The 16592-nt window shown below is 39.5% G+C and overlaps 1 protein-coding gene across 9 annotated transcripts in view; it reads right to left on the bottom strand.

Annotated features, from left to right (window-relative positions):
• Positions 1-16592, bottom strand: part of LOC137299199 (caspase-10-like) — a 56858-nt gene that overhangs the window by 4464 nt on the left and 35802 nt on the right. For 5 of the 9 annotated variants that reach the window (XM_067831780.1, XM_067831777.1, XM_067831776.1 and 2 more), the window contains 8 exons: positions 5630-6271; positions 4867-5169; positions 4263-4556; positions 3459-3536; positions 3078-3140; positions 1979-2050; positions 1671-1769; positions 912-1214 (listed from right to left, as the gene is read on the bottom strand). In XM_067831780.1, the coding sequence (XP_067687881.1) occupies positions 912-1214; positions 1671-1769; positions 1979-2050; positions 3078-3140; positions 3459-3536; positions 4263-4556; positions 4867-5169; positions 5630-6224 (1807 nt within the window). In that variant the 5' untranslated portion in view covers positions 6225-6271. Of the gene's footprint in view, positions 1-911; positions 1215-1670; positions 1770-1978; positions 2051-3077; positions 3141-3458; positions 3537-4262; positions 4557-4866; positions 5170-5629; positions 6272-7968; positions 8070-8367; positions 8625-12096; positions 12181-12954; positions 13050-16592 lie in introns of those variants that run through there. The other 4 variants (XM_067831779.1, XM_067831774.1, XM_067831783.1 and 1 more) reach the window with 4 other exon arrangements.

Here is a 16592-nt window from a genome sequence, read left to right on the forward strand (position 1 = left end):
TGAAGAATAAAATCAACAATAGTACTCATAAAAGTTGTCAAAAGTCATTCCATCTTTTTTGAGCGATCGTGTAATGTAATTTGACATCTCAGGTTTCGTCCCCCCAAACTTAACATTCGGACACAAAGGTTAATGTGAAAATGTATGTATGAAACATGTTTGTCACAGGTCATAACCAAGCATGACATATCCGTTAAGTTCCCTAATATAATAGGTTATGTTTTGCCGAACATTTTCAGAATAGCAAAGTTTTACACTAAACTTTCATCTGAATGCATATGTTTTCATTTACTAGCACAATATCCATTGCTGTAATGTATTTGCCTGGCATAGGTCACGTGCACAATTTTTACCAATCACGATCCTTATAGCAGACTGCAGGCAACAAGAGTTGTTAGAAGCCACTCCTTATCCAATAAAATCACTTCTTACAACAGCAGACATACTCTTGGCAAGGATACAATGATATTGTTGATGTTTAGAGCTCTCAAACGACACCCACCATCAAATAAATTGCCTCTCATTTTATTCATCCAAAGCCTCAAAAATCGAGGTATTTTCCTTTGTTGCATCACATTAATGAGCAGAAAGCCACTGAATTTGGAAAATAGACAACCTGTTTGTAACATAATTTTCAAATATTGCGTCCATAAGGATGCACTGGATCTTAGTTTGGGGGGTCCATCAAATTTCTGTGTCCAATACACAGGAATCCTGCATTCCATGAACCCTGATAGCAGCCTTCAGAATTCCTCTCTACACATTATCTTGATCGCCATGATGTCAAGAAATGGTAGAGTTTGTACAAATTTCAAATGTCAACATGGCACCCTATCTTTGAGTAGTGTTTTAACAGGTGATGGAGAAATACAGTGTTTCATGCCAGTGAAGTAGTTAAAACAAACACCTACCTTCTTGTTTTTCTCTGCCTTGACAAGCTTGAATGAAGAATAGTTTGGGTTTTCCAGCTAATGATGGGCACACAACTGATTTGAAAGGTCCAGTCATGTCTGTGATGCTGACAAGCCTCCCATCAGTGCCATATATGTGCCCCTGGGCACCATGAGACAGGACACAACATACAAAACAGTCAAAATCTTTATGATCAACATTCAGCGCCATATTGACCAACACACGGACCATGTCTGTACTTTTCATGTTGTCATATTGGCGGACATCGAAATAGAGCTCCGTGAATGTTTTCAGAAGATTTGCTGAAAAGAGTTCAAGGATTGTTAGTGACTGACACGATTCTTGTGGCTCTACAGACCACACAATTTATACACAATTTACTTGATGTGTTTTAACATTTTGATTTCTTCTTAGCACAATGTGATCACATACACAAATATGTTTATAGAGCGAGTGAGTAAGTAGGATAAATAACAATACAACAGATTAAAAGTCAGGTCATGTCAGCAAAAATGACAATCCTGCCATCAGTGCTTGAGCATCATGAAACGGACAGACACACAAAACATTCATAATCTGTATGCTCAATATTCAGGAACAGGTAGTTTTGCTGATATTATACATTAAAATGTCAGATACAGGCCACGACATATTAAAAGATTAAGTGAATTGTATTTTATACTCACAAAATAACCGGTGTATATTCATAACATAACCATATCTGTTATCTATCTGTTATCTATCTCAGACAAACTCACTTGCATCCACATGCGTCCCCTCTCTGTTTGGCATTTCTCTCGCTCCTCTGTCCTCAGGGTCTTTGTAGAAAACCTCATTGTTTATAATGATACATATACCTGAAAAGGCCATTTAACTCAGACTGTTAGGAATATGTGATAGGTGAATTTCTTACAAGATAATAATAGTACAAATCAGTAAAAACAAATAGACTGTTGAGCTGCTTAATATGCGTATGTATGATAAAAAGAACAGAACTCAAACTCCTTATAGACAAAATGATTCAAATTTTAAAGTTTATTAGTATTAAGCTAACACAACAACTTGCCTCTGGGTTTGCGGTCCATTCTATAGAATGGCATAACTCTGTCTGGTGCTTCTTGTGTGGAACTTGAACTTGCTGGAAATAAAATGCAGAGCAATACATAACAGGCAGATTTGACAGGGAGTGAGTGAGCATGGTCTTATGTGCATCAATATATATTCCAGCAATATCATGGAATACCAGAAATGGGCTTCAGACGTACCCACGTGAGACTTTAGCATGAATGAATATTTAGATAGATAGATAGGATATTTATATAGAGCACATACCCACGCACTAGTGCATGCTCAAGGCGCTGGTATTTTTTCCTCTATCACTGGATGTCAATCTCAACAGCACATCGTATTTCAATCTCAACTCTCTGGGCAGTATACAACTCATGCTGCCACTAGGCGCACCGAGTTTATTGTAGCTCTCTCATCCTAACGAGGTACCCAATTGACAGCTGGGTGGACTGGGACACATAGTCACAGCACTTTGTCCCAGTTTACTGCACGTTGCTGTACCCACAACTAGGTGTATGCACTGTGTTCATGTGGCCACCATCTGGTCATATACCAACGGATTCGTGGGTTCTTTTAAGTGCACAGGGTTGTGTACTGTACACTAGGGGTTGTGACAACACTGAAAGAGTCAAGTCTTTGAAGGGCATTTAGAAGTGAAATGCATAAGAATGAAGATTTTATGGATATCAACTTCTTTATATGAGAACACAACGTTTCGGAGTTAATGCTTACTCCTTCATCGGGTGAAGGAGTAAGCATTAACTCCGAAACGTTGTGTTCTCATATTAAGAAGTTGATATCCATAAAATCTTCATTCTTACTGAAAGAGTCTTCACACAAAGTTGACTCCAAGGTTTTAACATCCGGTCACAGTGGGCTCGATCCCGAAACCGAAACCTCGCTGGATCACTAGCCTGGCGCCTTAGCCAGCTCGCCCACCATGACCCCATATGTTATTCTACAGACATGTAGACAAACCAAATAACTACATAAAGAGTACTGTTTTGAGGGGACTACTATAGAAAAATAATTTTGGGAGGGACCTAAAGTGTTACAGTTTTACAGGTCACATGTACAATATCAGTTGTTTCACATACCTACAGCTGGTGGGGCTGCTGGTTCGGGTGGGCCTTGCTCTGGTTCTCTGTATCTTGCTTCAGCTGAAAAAATGATAACATTCCAGATAACACTACTGAACATTAAATAGCAATTGTCTGTACAGCCAAACGACTCTGGTTCAAGGTAACTATAAATTTGAAATATTTTGTTGTGTAAGAAAAACAGGATCACTTGTAGGCCAAAACTGTCTCTTTGAATCATTTTCATAAGATTCTAATTTTAAAATATGACTATCACTTAACAAAACCCTGCAAAACTGAGCAGAATGTCTTTTTTATTAACGCTCCATTTGCAAACTGTAAATAGATACACCTTTTTCATTGCTAAATTTACCAAGTAAAGATTACACTGTTACATACATGTATTCACAGAGATGTTGGCATGATTGTGTAGAGATGTTCCCTGTTGTCTTGATGACAGGCTGATATCCTGAAGCCCTGATGTACAAGCAAGAACATTTTAGTCATCAAAATACAGAAAATACTTCAGTTTATCAGTTTGGGGTTAGGTTTATGCTTTGAGTGAGTGAGTGAGTGAGTTTAGTTTTACACCACACTCAGCAATATTACAGCTATATGGCGGCGGTCTGTAAATAATCGAGTCTGGACCAGACAATCCAGTGATCAACAACATGAGCATCGATCTGCGCAATAGGGAAACGATGACACGCGTCAACCAAGTCAGCGAGCCTGACCACCCGATCCCGTTACGCCTCTTACGACAAGCTGAGTCGCCTTTCATGGCAAGCATGGGTTGCTGAAGGCCTATTCTATCCCGGGACCTTCACGGGTCGTTTATGCTTTGAAATGAATGGCACTTACACTGTATACTGGATTGTTTACAGACTGATGCTGGAATATTGCTGAGTGTGGTGTAAAAGTACACTCACTCACTCGATAAATGCTAAATGGTGTAGACAGCAAAGAGGGACAGGTCTTGCACTGGAAGCTATACATTTGTGGAGGAAGGCATATGGACAACAACCCTGGATGGAAAGAAACACTTTTTGCACTGGTAGCTGTACATTTGTGGAGGAAGGCATATGGTCAACAACCCTGGATGGAAAGAAACACTTTCCTAACTATGTTAGAACTACCTAAGAAGATACAAAACAAGGACAAAGGAAATGTCTTTGTGAAACCACTTAATATTTGTTTGCATACCCTCCTCTGATGTGCTGTACATTCTGGAGAATTGGTCCGCCAGATTGTGGATCTGTACTTCCCGCAAAGCCTGAATGATTGCCCCTATAGCAGCATCAGAGCCTCTTTGCCACGGTTGTAGCCATATTGTCAGCAGCTGATTGATCCGCTGTGTCATGTCAGGGTAGACCTGAGACAGCTGACGTAGAACATCAGCATCCACACCGAGCTGATATCCAAACACTATCCAGCTCTCGCCTTTAAATTCATGGGCCAGTTGGTGAACAATGTCCTGCAGCTGATCTTGGGAGAAAACTGAAATTAGAAGTGTAAATATTTTGTAAACAATGATCAATCTAATTTCCTTCACAGCAGAGCTAACATCTTCTTTGTCATTCACAACAAAACAAAACATCTCAAGGCCTCCTTCCCTTACCTGTCACCTGTGCACCTTACCTGTCACCTGTGCACACCCCTGCAACCCTCCTCTAGATCTGCCTATGTGGCGTAACATGTGCATGGAATGATGCACTCCCCAATATATGTAAGTTCATAATTTTGACTCAACTGCATAGGTTAGTTAACCTTAAATCTGCTAACGAATGATCATTCCAATGAACAGTACCTTGTTGTGTGCTTGTTGCAAGATGACATTTTACTGTTGCTGCTGCTGCTGCTCCTGCTACTGATCCAGGTACTGTTACTGTGAACCCAGGGGTTTCATGGCCTACCCCCCTCAACTGTTCATTTTCTGTAGCAGGTACCCTATTTACAACAGCTGGTGGCCTCTCTGCAACAGTGGAGCGACTGCTCTTTGTGTTTGGTGGCGGCTGTGATGGCTGTGGAGGAGGCTGTGGTGGAACATACGGTTCTGATGTATCCATGCCTTCTTCCACATCAGCTGCAGAATTAGGCAAACCTTTTGTACCTGAAACATTTACATGGTTCTCAGGATATGACTTACTCTTTCAGAATCATATGGGATATATCCTTCTGGGAAATAGACAACATATTCAGTGCCAGCCAATTTCAACATGTCAAAGCAAAGACTTTTTATCTGTTATCATGTACTAAAAGTGTGTTACCTTCTCAAGTCTACAAAACTAATAAATTCAGACTTACATGCATTAAACTAAAAAGGGAGACTTGGAAATTTGAAATTCATAATTTTTATCCATATATACTTGGGGCAAATAATGGCCTGTTTGAACATACACAGAACTTCTTTTGGTCTGTGGCAACTATTGTATACAAAAAAATATTTCCTGACAAGAATACTATACTATACTATACTATACTATACTATACTATACTATACTATACTATACTATACTATACTATACTATACTATACTATACTCGTTTAGTGATTCCACAGAAGTTACATACCTTCATATTTACTGATAACCTCTTGGAGATCATTTCGATCAATTGACCCCAAAAGTAGTTTGAGTTTATGAAGATCATCTTGTGTTATTTGTTTTGTTTGCTCCAGGTATGTTATCAAAGACATTGGATTAACAATTTTCCCTTTGTCCTTTTTCTTCATGTCTCCAATCAAATACATCATCTTCTGCAGCTCTTCCGAATCAAGATCTTCTGCTACTTCTAATAACATGTTCCTGTATTGTGATATTTGAGACTGACCTTGTTCGATTCTTTTTTCAATTACACTTTCATCGAATCCAAGTTCTTCTTCAAGAAGATCTATACGCTGAATTTTTAACAAACATTCTGCAAGATACCAAGGGTTTTTTTTCCCAAATTTCCCCACTTTTTCCCATTGTGTCAGCAAGTCAGTAGCAGTGGTTATTCGATCTAGTTTTCCTCCTGCTACGTGATCTCGACTGATGAACTTGAGGGCTTCCAAGTCATCCTCATGTAAGTCTTCTCCGATGTGGAGACCAACTCTTCTATAGTCTGGACCTTCATCTTCTGCATCCAAGGCAAGATCCTGGCCATCATATCTCGTGTCTTCATGCATCTTATTGGTCAGATGAAGTCACGCTGGGTAGTGTTCAGTTCATACTCCTGCCAAAACAATGAGCTGCATAATGAAAGATGTCTGATTTGAGTGTCATAAATATGATAAGACTACAACCTGGGGAAACACAGCATGGATACAATCATGGAACAAGATAGTGCAGGTTCAAATCGTAATCTGGGTTAGGAGGATTTCAAATTAGAAAAGACTGGACACATCTACTTGTCATGGACTATACATGACATGTTAAAGAGAAAAAAAACGGAACATGGTGGGACTGTCACACTCACATTCACACTCTGTTTTAATACATAAAATGTGGGTCAGTCTACTCCTCCTTGTTCAATATTGAGTACCGTAGTGAGGCTGAGTGAGTGAATGATTATGTGAGTAGCTCCAGCGTTTCAAAGCGTTGGGGTCCTCACGGTTTGCTTGTACATATAGTATCTGAATCTGGGCTATCTCTAAAATTGAAACTTCTAACAAAAGTGTTGTGACGAGGATCATTTGAATTAAATGATAAATTGTTTATGCTGGATTGTTGTTCACAAAGAGTGTTTCAGAGAAACAGGGCATTGGGTCATATAAGTTTCAGATGTCTGTTTGACCCACTGAAAATTCACAGGACCAATAGAGTAACAATTGAGCACACATATCACACTTAACATTTCTTGGTATTGGTATTGAAATTGTTAACATTATATAATGACAAACATAAGACAGCAAACAAATGTCACATGCCACAAATAACAACTTCATACAAGTCACTGTGAAATATTTAGTCAGACGCTGGGCCAAGGGGGTTGGTGACTTCTGTCTGACCGCTGGCAAATCTGATGGATTTGTCTGAGGGTCAGACACTATGCGTGAACACTGGGCACATTTAGGACCAAGGATCCAGGAATGTATAAGGGATTCAATTCAGAAAAAAGAAGGTGATTAAAGGTCTAAAGCTTAGACTTTTACATGGTTTATCACTGTGACCTAAAAAACATATTTCCTTTGTCAGACACAGGGACTATACCGTGACCAGCCTTTAAATGCCAGTGGATCATCTGCCTACTCCAATAAGAAAAGAATTCAGGTATCTATTCTGTGATATATTATGGATAAACATGACTAAAAAGAGAGATAGTTTCTAGTGACTGAATATACAGGGGTACAGTAATATTGTGAGTTGTCATTGTACCATCATCCAATAGAATAAACACTAAAACAATTACCATCTCTCTAAATTATAAATGGAAACTTTGTAATATATTATTGGACGATTACGTACATGATGTACGGTACCATACAGTATAATTCAAGTATGCCGATCTGTTATTTCTGTTTACCAAAAATCATTACATTGTTTTCAGTTCGCTGCACCTTACTACAAAATGTGTCTGGATCTGAATACACTTATCTGAGGTTTAATCTTTTCACTTACAGAGATAACAAGGTTTCATCAGTTTTATTTTGTTTGGCACACTGCTGTACCTTAAGTTAAGTAAACAAAATGAAACCAAATTGTATAGTAAGACACTTACACAACTTAGTCTTAAGGTTTAAGTTGTGCAACTGTCTTACTATACAATTTGGTCTATGATATCCCACATTGAGTCAGTGTGGTGATCAATACACAACCATTTGTTTATTCTCCACGTAGGACGATAATACGTAAATGTGACTTGGTGTTTTGTAAATGAGTCTTTATGTGCGAACTGAATCTTAAACAGAACTTCTCGGTCAGTATATTCACCTATCAACATTAGTCATCTGTCGTATTGTCACTCTCCTTCTCGGAGTTCCATGTTGGAGAGTTTAACTGGCTCCGACGTTGGCATGCGCATACACCGGTATCGCCAGACAGGTATCCAGTCAAATCAGAAATAGGTTAGTTCATCGACGGGTGCCCTTCGGCTGATCGTCCGTAAGTAACGGTAGGACATGAATTATATAGCATTACATAACCTTCTTCTCTACACAATGCCAATTACAGGTAAATAGTTACAGAAATCATTACAAATGTTCTGCCCGGCACTCCCATGTGGACACTTACACTACAGTACATTATTGAACTGCCAATGCTAACTACCTAAATGGGTCTGAATCAGATAATGACCGTTAACCTGTTAGACTACTGTTTAAGATCGCTTACCGTATTCAGGTTCCACACCACTCTAAATACTGTAAAAACTTTGGTTTTACTCCAGTAAGGATTTTCTTCGGGTTATAACTGTATATGATCCAACTAGCCATTTCTGGTGTTCCGAACTTGGTTAAGATTCGGATATTAACCCAGTCATAAAGTACGCCATAAACGGTTATCCATATTCTGAAAACTGTAAATCCTCACGTTTCGTCAGCAAAGTCATACTGATAAACACTCAATGCGCTTATGGTGGCTACGTAGATGGGAATTCCGTGTCTATTTATAGATCGACGTTGGTCGTTTGTGTGGTCACGTCAGTAGAAACAGTCGGATGTGGGGTTTCCTAGGCTGGCCCCCGGGGTCTTCAGCGCTTCACTGACAATGTCACGGATCAGTTCATGGGGAAAAGGAGGGGGCACATGACATTACGAGGACTGGGGAGTGGACAGAGAGGCGCATGCAGTAACAACAGGTGAATCAAAACGGTCAGTCAAAAGGGTCAGAATATGTACGTATGATAGTGGAGCATGTTCTACTTATAATCATACTCAAATATAAAAAAAAATCCAAGAATTTAGAATACCTCTGATTATTGCTTGTCACATTACGTTACAAAATGTTGTGTGGAAAACAAGTTCATGATTGGATAGTTAGTAATCTGTTTCACAACGCCACCTATATCGAAACTCAAGGGACTTAACCTTGCCGCACATAAAGGTTGAATGATATTTGAACATGAAAGTCCTCTCAGAAACAGCAGTGAAAAGCTACCAACAAGATTTCTACAAGTGACTACACACTGTTATTTGAAGATGTAAAGGTGGTTATATATAACCATGGAGTGAATAAAGGAAAACAGGAAAGTACAAGTGTTCCGTTATAAATTTCGAGAATTTCACCCACAGTACACACACGTTGCGAAGAAGACTGTAAACGAGTAAAGGAACACTTGTACTTTCATCTGTTCCCTTATTCCTTCCAATGAGTTTGTATGAAAATGCAGGGAAATCCAAAGTTAACACAAGGTAACACATTAATCGATAACTGGCTTATCATTTACATAACGAATGCCATGTACTCATGGCGTGGTAGAGTGAGATTCGATCAGTGTAGTATAAATTTTGGATTTTGGCATCTAGCACCCAGAATGGATATAGTTTTACTTGTCTATATTCGCAAAGATGCACGTATTATTTATGTTGTATAGCTGAAAAAAGACTGCTCACACTAATTTACCATGTATTAATGAACAGTGTTTGGAGTCATTAATGTACTACCACCGCCATAAAGCTGAAATATAAGTGAGTGCAGCGTTAAGCAACAAACGAAATTTAATATATTAGATTAGTGACAGTATGATGATGCAACATAATAATTCTTATACTCAATAATTCTTATCTTTTGAAATCTTATCGCACTCGGTGCTACTAGAAACATATATCAAAACGTCTGATACTGAAAATTTACATTAATCATTTTCACTTTAGTTTTTTTTTCTGTAAAGATACCTTCTTAGTAATCAGCATTACCCTTGTTCAAAATACAACCCCAAGCATTTAAATGTAAGCCGACCATATGTTTATTGCACAGTTTCAGAGTGAACCAGGGCCTGCGCTTTGACAAAATATTGTTCTAATCAAAACTTGTACTACCATTGTAAGGCAATCCAATGATAATACCCGATGATAATGTAAACAAAATCGGATCTTCACTGATTTATGACTCAAAATTTTAAAGATCAAACACACAATGAGCGTTTGATATCTGAAGTCACCTTTGGCATATCATGGTATATATCTCTGTGTAACATAGTTCTCGGTATAGTAAACTCCCGTCTCAGGAGCATCTCTTTAAAACACGAGGTAATGTACGTACAGGTACCGTGGAAATGGCTGATACCACAAATTTAATACGAGGGTCCGGTACCACGTGATTCATGCTGTAAAGAATGACATATTCAATCACAAATACGTAATGCACTCATCATGCTTAGTGTATCATCACACCCCTTTAAAGGCCACATGCATCGTAAAACACAACTTTGCAGATGCTGACACCTTTCGGTACGCACGTACTGAAACAAATCATCAAAACTGCCAATTCAACCTATAAAGTTTAAAAAAAACACGATGGAAAAAAAGCCCGCGAAATCGAAGTTCAAATAATTCACTTATTTTCACATGGCGCTGGGGGAAAAGTGGTTTCAACAAGAAGAAGAAAGACAAAGCAAGAGTCGATAGGAGATTATAAAATCCCCATGATCAGTCGGAAAAGGCGTCTTTTAACCCGCTTTTGGTTTAATTCCATTAAATACCTCCAGTTCCACGAGAAGAAAAATAATTGTGTTAATATTTAATCAGTATCCCAAATTATCGAAAGGCCAAGGTTCGTTCACTGTTAGATTAGGGTTCATGGGCGGATCCAGGTGTGTGGGGAGGGGAGGAGAAAAGTATCGCAACGTAGAACTATTCTACGGTTTTGGAGTTACCCGTGGGAAACAAACACAGCCTTCCTTTTCAGTAATTACAAGGTCCAAATTGTCGCTCTAGTAACATTACAAATGTTATGACAACACAATCTGAAAAATTCATCAATAGAGTGAGCAAGTTGTAAGGTTAGTACTTGATGGTTGGTTCTTCCCCAAAACGGAAGACCCGTGAAGGGGGTATACTAGACCTTCAGCAAACCATCGTTGCCATAACAGGCGACTATGCCTGTAGAGGCGACTAAAGGGATCGTGTGGTCAGGCTCGCTGACTTGGTTGACACACGTCATCGGTTCCCTGTTGCGCAGATCGATGCTCATTTTGTTGATCACTGGATTGTCTGGTCTGCTCGATTATTTACAGGCCGCCGCTATATAGCTGGAATATTGCTCAATGCGGCGCAAACCTAAACTGACTCACCGAAACGAAAACCTGGCAGGACGGACGGGGGTGATTTCTGTAGTACCCTTTTAAGACGGGCGCATGAAACACGCACGCACGCACGCACGCACACACACACACTTTATTCCCTGTACCCGTAATGTATAAGGGGGACAGGGTAGACAACCCGTGCACCCATAGCAGAACAGACTTTCATATCAAAGGAATTGCAATCGGACTTGTCCACTTTGCAGCCAAATGTAATTGTTCCTAAAAATTGATATATTCTGAATTACAGTTGCAGTCTATATCTATCCACCTTTCGTGGAAACTATGGCCTCCCACTGACAAATAGTTCCTCAGTATCATATGATGATAATAATAATAATAATCTGACACGTTGTTGCTCAGTCCTAGAGTTCATGTTTGTGGAACGATCAAAGTGCCACATAAGTTGTTTCCACACGAATGAATACTACGTAACGGATCTGCTGTGCCTTAAAATTGTTTAACGGGGCTCTGGGATTGATCGGATCTTAAACATTTGAGTCATCGAAAGTGTGACGTATATTTAGTAAAGTCCCGCAATACAAGCAGTGCTCAGGTTTCTGTAGCAGCTTAGGTTTCTGTGCCATGTGGGAATAAAGTGTGTTTTACACTAAATGAGTATTCCATAAGAGAAAAGGTCGAGGATGTATTAAAATTTCAGAAGACACAGATCAGACAGTGTGATACTATTACTAACGATTATATATAGGCTTGCGCGTTACCGCGTTTCTGAAAATGAGGTCATGAAACTAGTTTCATATACTGCTCAAAATTATGTGTGAAAGTGGTGATCGTAGAAAGGTGAAAAAGCCAGCAATTACCATTGGAGTAAAGTAGTCGTCGCATTTTTTCAAGGCGGGGAAAACACCACGGGGATTCCCCTCAAGTACGATTTCCTTACAACTGCTTAACATTACCACATCAGCTATGAGAGAGTTACTAATAGAACGGGACCTTGACGTCTGTGGCAGCACTAATGATCAGGTTCAGGGTTAAAGTATCTGATGATTTTAATACACCAGACAAGGATTATTGATAACACCGATGGGTACAACAAAACCCTGACCACGTGACATGCAAGTCTGCCTACACAGTCGCTTCGGCGTACTGATGACTTAACATGGTCGCATGGAACTCTGGGTAAGAGATAGACTGGTACTCTGCCTATGCTACGCTCAGCAAGCTGGCTACACAAAGTACACTTGTAGTGCAGCGATAGCGCAGCGCGGAATAGGGCAGGGGAACCAGTCCAACCATGGGTGACTATTCAAACAAGTACTCACGATCCTATAAATGTAGCTTAGGTCATCATATGTGAGTGCTATACATAGACCACTTACTTAACTTTTCTGTACTGCTTTCTCTTTAACAAACCGTGTGAAATAATGTATGATTACGTAAACCCTTCCATTATAATTCAATTCATCAATGGTATCGTATGATAAGAGTAGGCAGGAACGGCATATATATTCCTGATGGAATGTTATGACAAATGGAATGTTGTACACATTTGTAATCTGACTACATGGACTATGTTGGAAAATTAACTTCTTGATTCGTGCCGTTGACACTCAATTTACTTCAATTTTTCTGTCCGATTACATAGTATGTTCACCCATGGATAGTCCTGTTACATTCTTTGATACCTTCAGACGATGATAGAGTAAATACACCCTCACCTGAATCTGACAATCATATCGCTGATTCTTCACCGACGCCTAGAATGAAACCGACACGAATTTATCGAGATCAACACGTCATGTATAATTTCCTTGCCGGAAGAAAAAAGACTGACAGGAAAGGGGGAGACCTGCGGTATGTCGAGGGAAAGGTTAGCCAGTTTTGTTTGCCTTTTCAGTCCTTTCGGCAATATCACGATGTTGCAGGTAGGGTGAATTGATACGCTATTCATGCCATGGTGATTTGGAGCATAACTGATGAGAGGGTTTACCGTTTATATGTTAAGTAACAAGTTCACAGTGATAATCACAACGAATATATTTGGGGGCATCTTTTACCTAATGTTTACCTAATGTTTTCCAGCTAATCTTATATATCTGATATAGTTCCTTTGTATATGTTAAAATGTACCTTTACACGAAGTGATATCCTCGTTGTGAAACTAGGAGCAGATTAATAATTGTGGAATATTGTAATGCTGGACATGTCATTTCCATTGCGATATGCGCGAATCACTAAGATGAAAAAGTTAGTAAGTTTAGTTTTACGCCACACTAAGTAATATTCCAGCTGGCGGCGGTCTGTAAAGAATCGAATCTTGGCCAAACAATCCAGTGATGAACCACATGAGCATCGATCTACGATGCCACGTGACAACCAAGTCAGCAAGTCTGACCACCCGATCCCGTTAGTCGCCTTTTACGACATGCAAGTATGGGATATAGACGATCAGTTCTAACAGAGAATCGATGAGTGAGAACTGTTACTCACCTCCACATCTTCACAACGAGCGCACTGGCATGGCCTTACTTTTGTTTTTTTATAATTCAGAGAACAGGTGCGGAGTTTCTCTTTAACCAACTCACTATTGTCGTATTTCTTTGCAAGACAAAAAGTAAATGGCTCAAAGATTGACATATGTGGATCGTTTAAACTCAGTGCCAGTTCAAGTGTAATACATAAAGGCAATGGCACAGAAAACTGAAACACAGCCGACACTTACATAGGTATGCGTTTTCGTTGCTAACTTGCTATTTACAGTGCAGTCGAGAATTCCAGTCGTCCTAACTTCTTAAATCAATATTTCGAAACGAATGTGAATATAGCAGGATATACCCGATAATTCGATGATCATATGAATTATAACTTTTATCTCACATTCCCAACAGGTATTTTCTCGGTTAAACTACGGTAAATATTTAATCATAGTCTAATTATAGAACCAGGGGAATCCCCGTGTGACGCGATGGGAATGCCCGATGACACCTTAGAGAGCAGCTTCAACAACATCCTCGATATCTCCAGGGTATACGTTCCGATAAGTCTCCACTATACCCTGGACGCATCTACGGCTCTGCCTGATAAATTTATTACCTCCCTTTGCTGGCTCCGCCTTCTCACAGTAGCCAATCAGCTAGGTCGCCGTTATAACCGAGCTTGCCAGTGTCAACAAAGGTCCCAGATTTTATGGAAATCATACAAACAAACTGACAGGTCCGAAACTTTAAAATAACATATGCAAGAACGCCTTCTACCTCTTCCAGAGAACCTCTGCATGTTTTCTGTTGCCAAGTATAATCGGTTAGATAATTCAAAAAACGAAAGTGAGTTGTGATTGGTTCGCTCAACTTCCCAGCGTACACACCTGACTGGGTCAAAAGACAGTCAAGGGAGGTAATAAATTTATCAGTCAGAGCCGTAGATGCGTCCAGGGTATAGTGGAGACTTATCGGAACGTATACACTGGAGATATCGAGGATGCTTCAACAAGGGAAAAGGACAAACAGCCAATCTTTACTTCACACTGCAGGGTACAATCTGCGAAGACCGAGAAGTGTTCACTATCAACAGTCACAGTGTTTCCAGTAACCTGAGTAAGTCAGTCATCCACTCGTTCTTCACAAATATGGGTGTGTATTCAGATAGCACTGTTGAACAAGTCCTTATGACAAACATTTCATAGCAGGGAAGAATGTGTTCATTGTGATAAATATGACATATATTTCGTAATGACGACGAACGGGAGAAACAGTACAGCACATGCATCGTGCACAGTAACACCCCCCACCCCATCCCAGCGCCCAGCTGGAATTCTTCGGAGTGCGGCGTAAAAGTATTTCTCTCGAACACAATATTTTTCATGAAGACAGATACACTTGGTTACGTTTACTCTTATTGGACGTATCTGAGGGGAAATCACATCAAGTACAGTTTTAGGGGGTATTAACATAGGCTGTCATTTGTAATATGCCATGTATATACAATGCCCCAGTGTGATGTATAATAACCTCTACAACGACTTATTTAACTTTATATTGATTAGGTCTTATATGGACTACATTGGCTAAATTGTTGATATAGACCTTTTCAGAGGGAAGATGAAGATTATTAACATCAATACATAGCTGTAATTCAATGCGTATTTTCATTTTAAGCAAACACAAAATATTCATCTGAAATGTTCCAACTACCTGTCTTAAGGCTAATCTATATTGAGATTGTATGAATGTATGTTCAGCCCTATACTTAAGTTTAAGCATTAGTGCGGTCGTCAAAGAGAAAGCCGTATTGTTTTTTCTCATTTATAGCATTAATAAAAGAAGTGACACGAGCATAGTTTGATCAAGGTCTTGGTTGTTTCTGAGTAATATCTAGTTTCTAAAAAAACATATATTAGAAAAACATACAATCAAATGGTATATTTCCTTGATAAAAGTTGATTACAAGGAGCCCAAAGACTGTTTTAGATACTAGCAATGCAAAAATCTAGCACTGTATGAAATAGTTGTTAAAAAAAGTTACAAGCCCCCAATGGATTTAACTCCCATACATGGACAATATGAACATTTTACCAGACCATCGGACTGGCTAACTATAAATTTAGACTGTCCGTCAGAAGGCTGTCCCGTCTCGGGAGGTCGACCTTATTTCATTCGCTGAATCTAGACTTAGAGACATCTTAGATACGTACATACACACGTACATATGTGGATTTTTAGTTCTACTACTTCATACCTGTTTACAGACACTATTTGTGAACGCGAAAAGTGTGGCAGGTCTGGAAAGATGCCATCTCATGTGTTATTAATAACTATGACGTAAATTTGTTTTGATGCTACTTAAAGACCACTACTCACCATTGACACCATGACACAGCATAATCACTCCCTGACTGATGGGGGATTCCCTTATTGATTAAACGTTTACTCGAACACGGGTTCGATTCTCCACATGGGGAAAATGTCTGAAGCCCATCTGTGGTGTCCCCTGTGGTGTCCGCGCTGGAATACTACCCATACTCACTCAGTCGCATTGTGCATTATCCAACTTCTTTTGAAAAGTTTCACCACTTGAAGAAATGTAACATTGTCACTTGCCTTCAGATACATTTGTCAGTAGTACACATGCAGTTTCCTCCCTTCCACTCTACGTACGTACATAGAACGATATCATATTACACCATATAGCTATAATAGGCGACGGGCCACATCGATCTTCTACACTATTATAAATATTGCTGAGGATATGCTGACACTGGAATTTGAGGGGTAGCCTAGTGGTTCACTCGTTATTCCGAAGAGCCGGGTTCGATTCCCCTGTGGTATCCTCTTTTGCCAGTCGGGCTAGTTGTTTGTTT

The sequence above is a fragment of the Haliotis asinina genome, chromosome 10, assembly GCF_037392515.1.
Source record: "Haliotis asinina isolate JCU_RB_2024 chromosome 10, JCU_Hal_asi_v2, whole genome shotgun sequence".
Taxonomy (NCBI): domain Eukaryota; kingdom Metazoa; phylum Mollusca; class Gastropoda; order Lepetellida; family Haliotidae; genus Haliotis; species Haliotis asinina.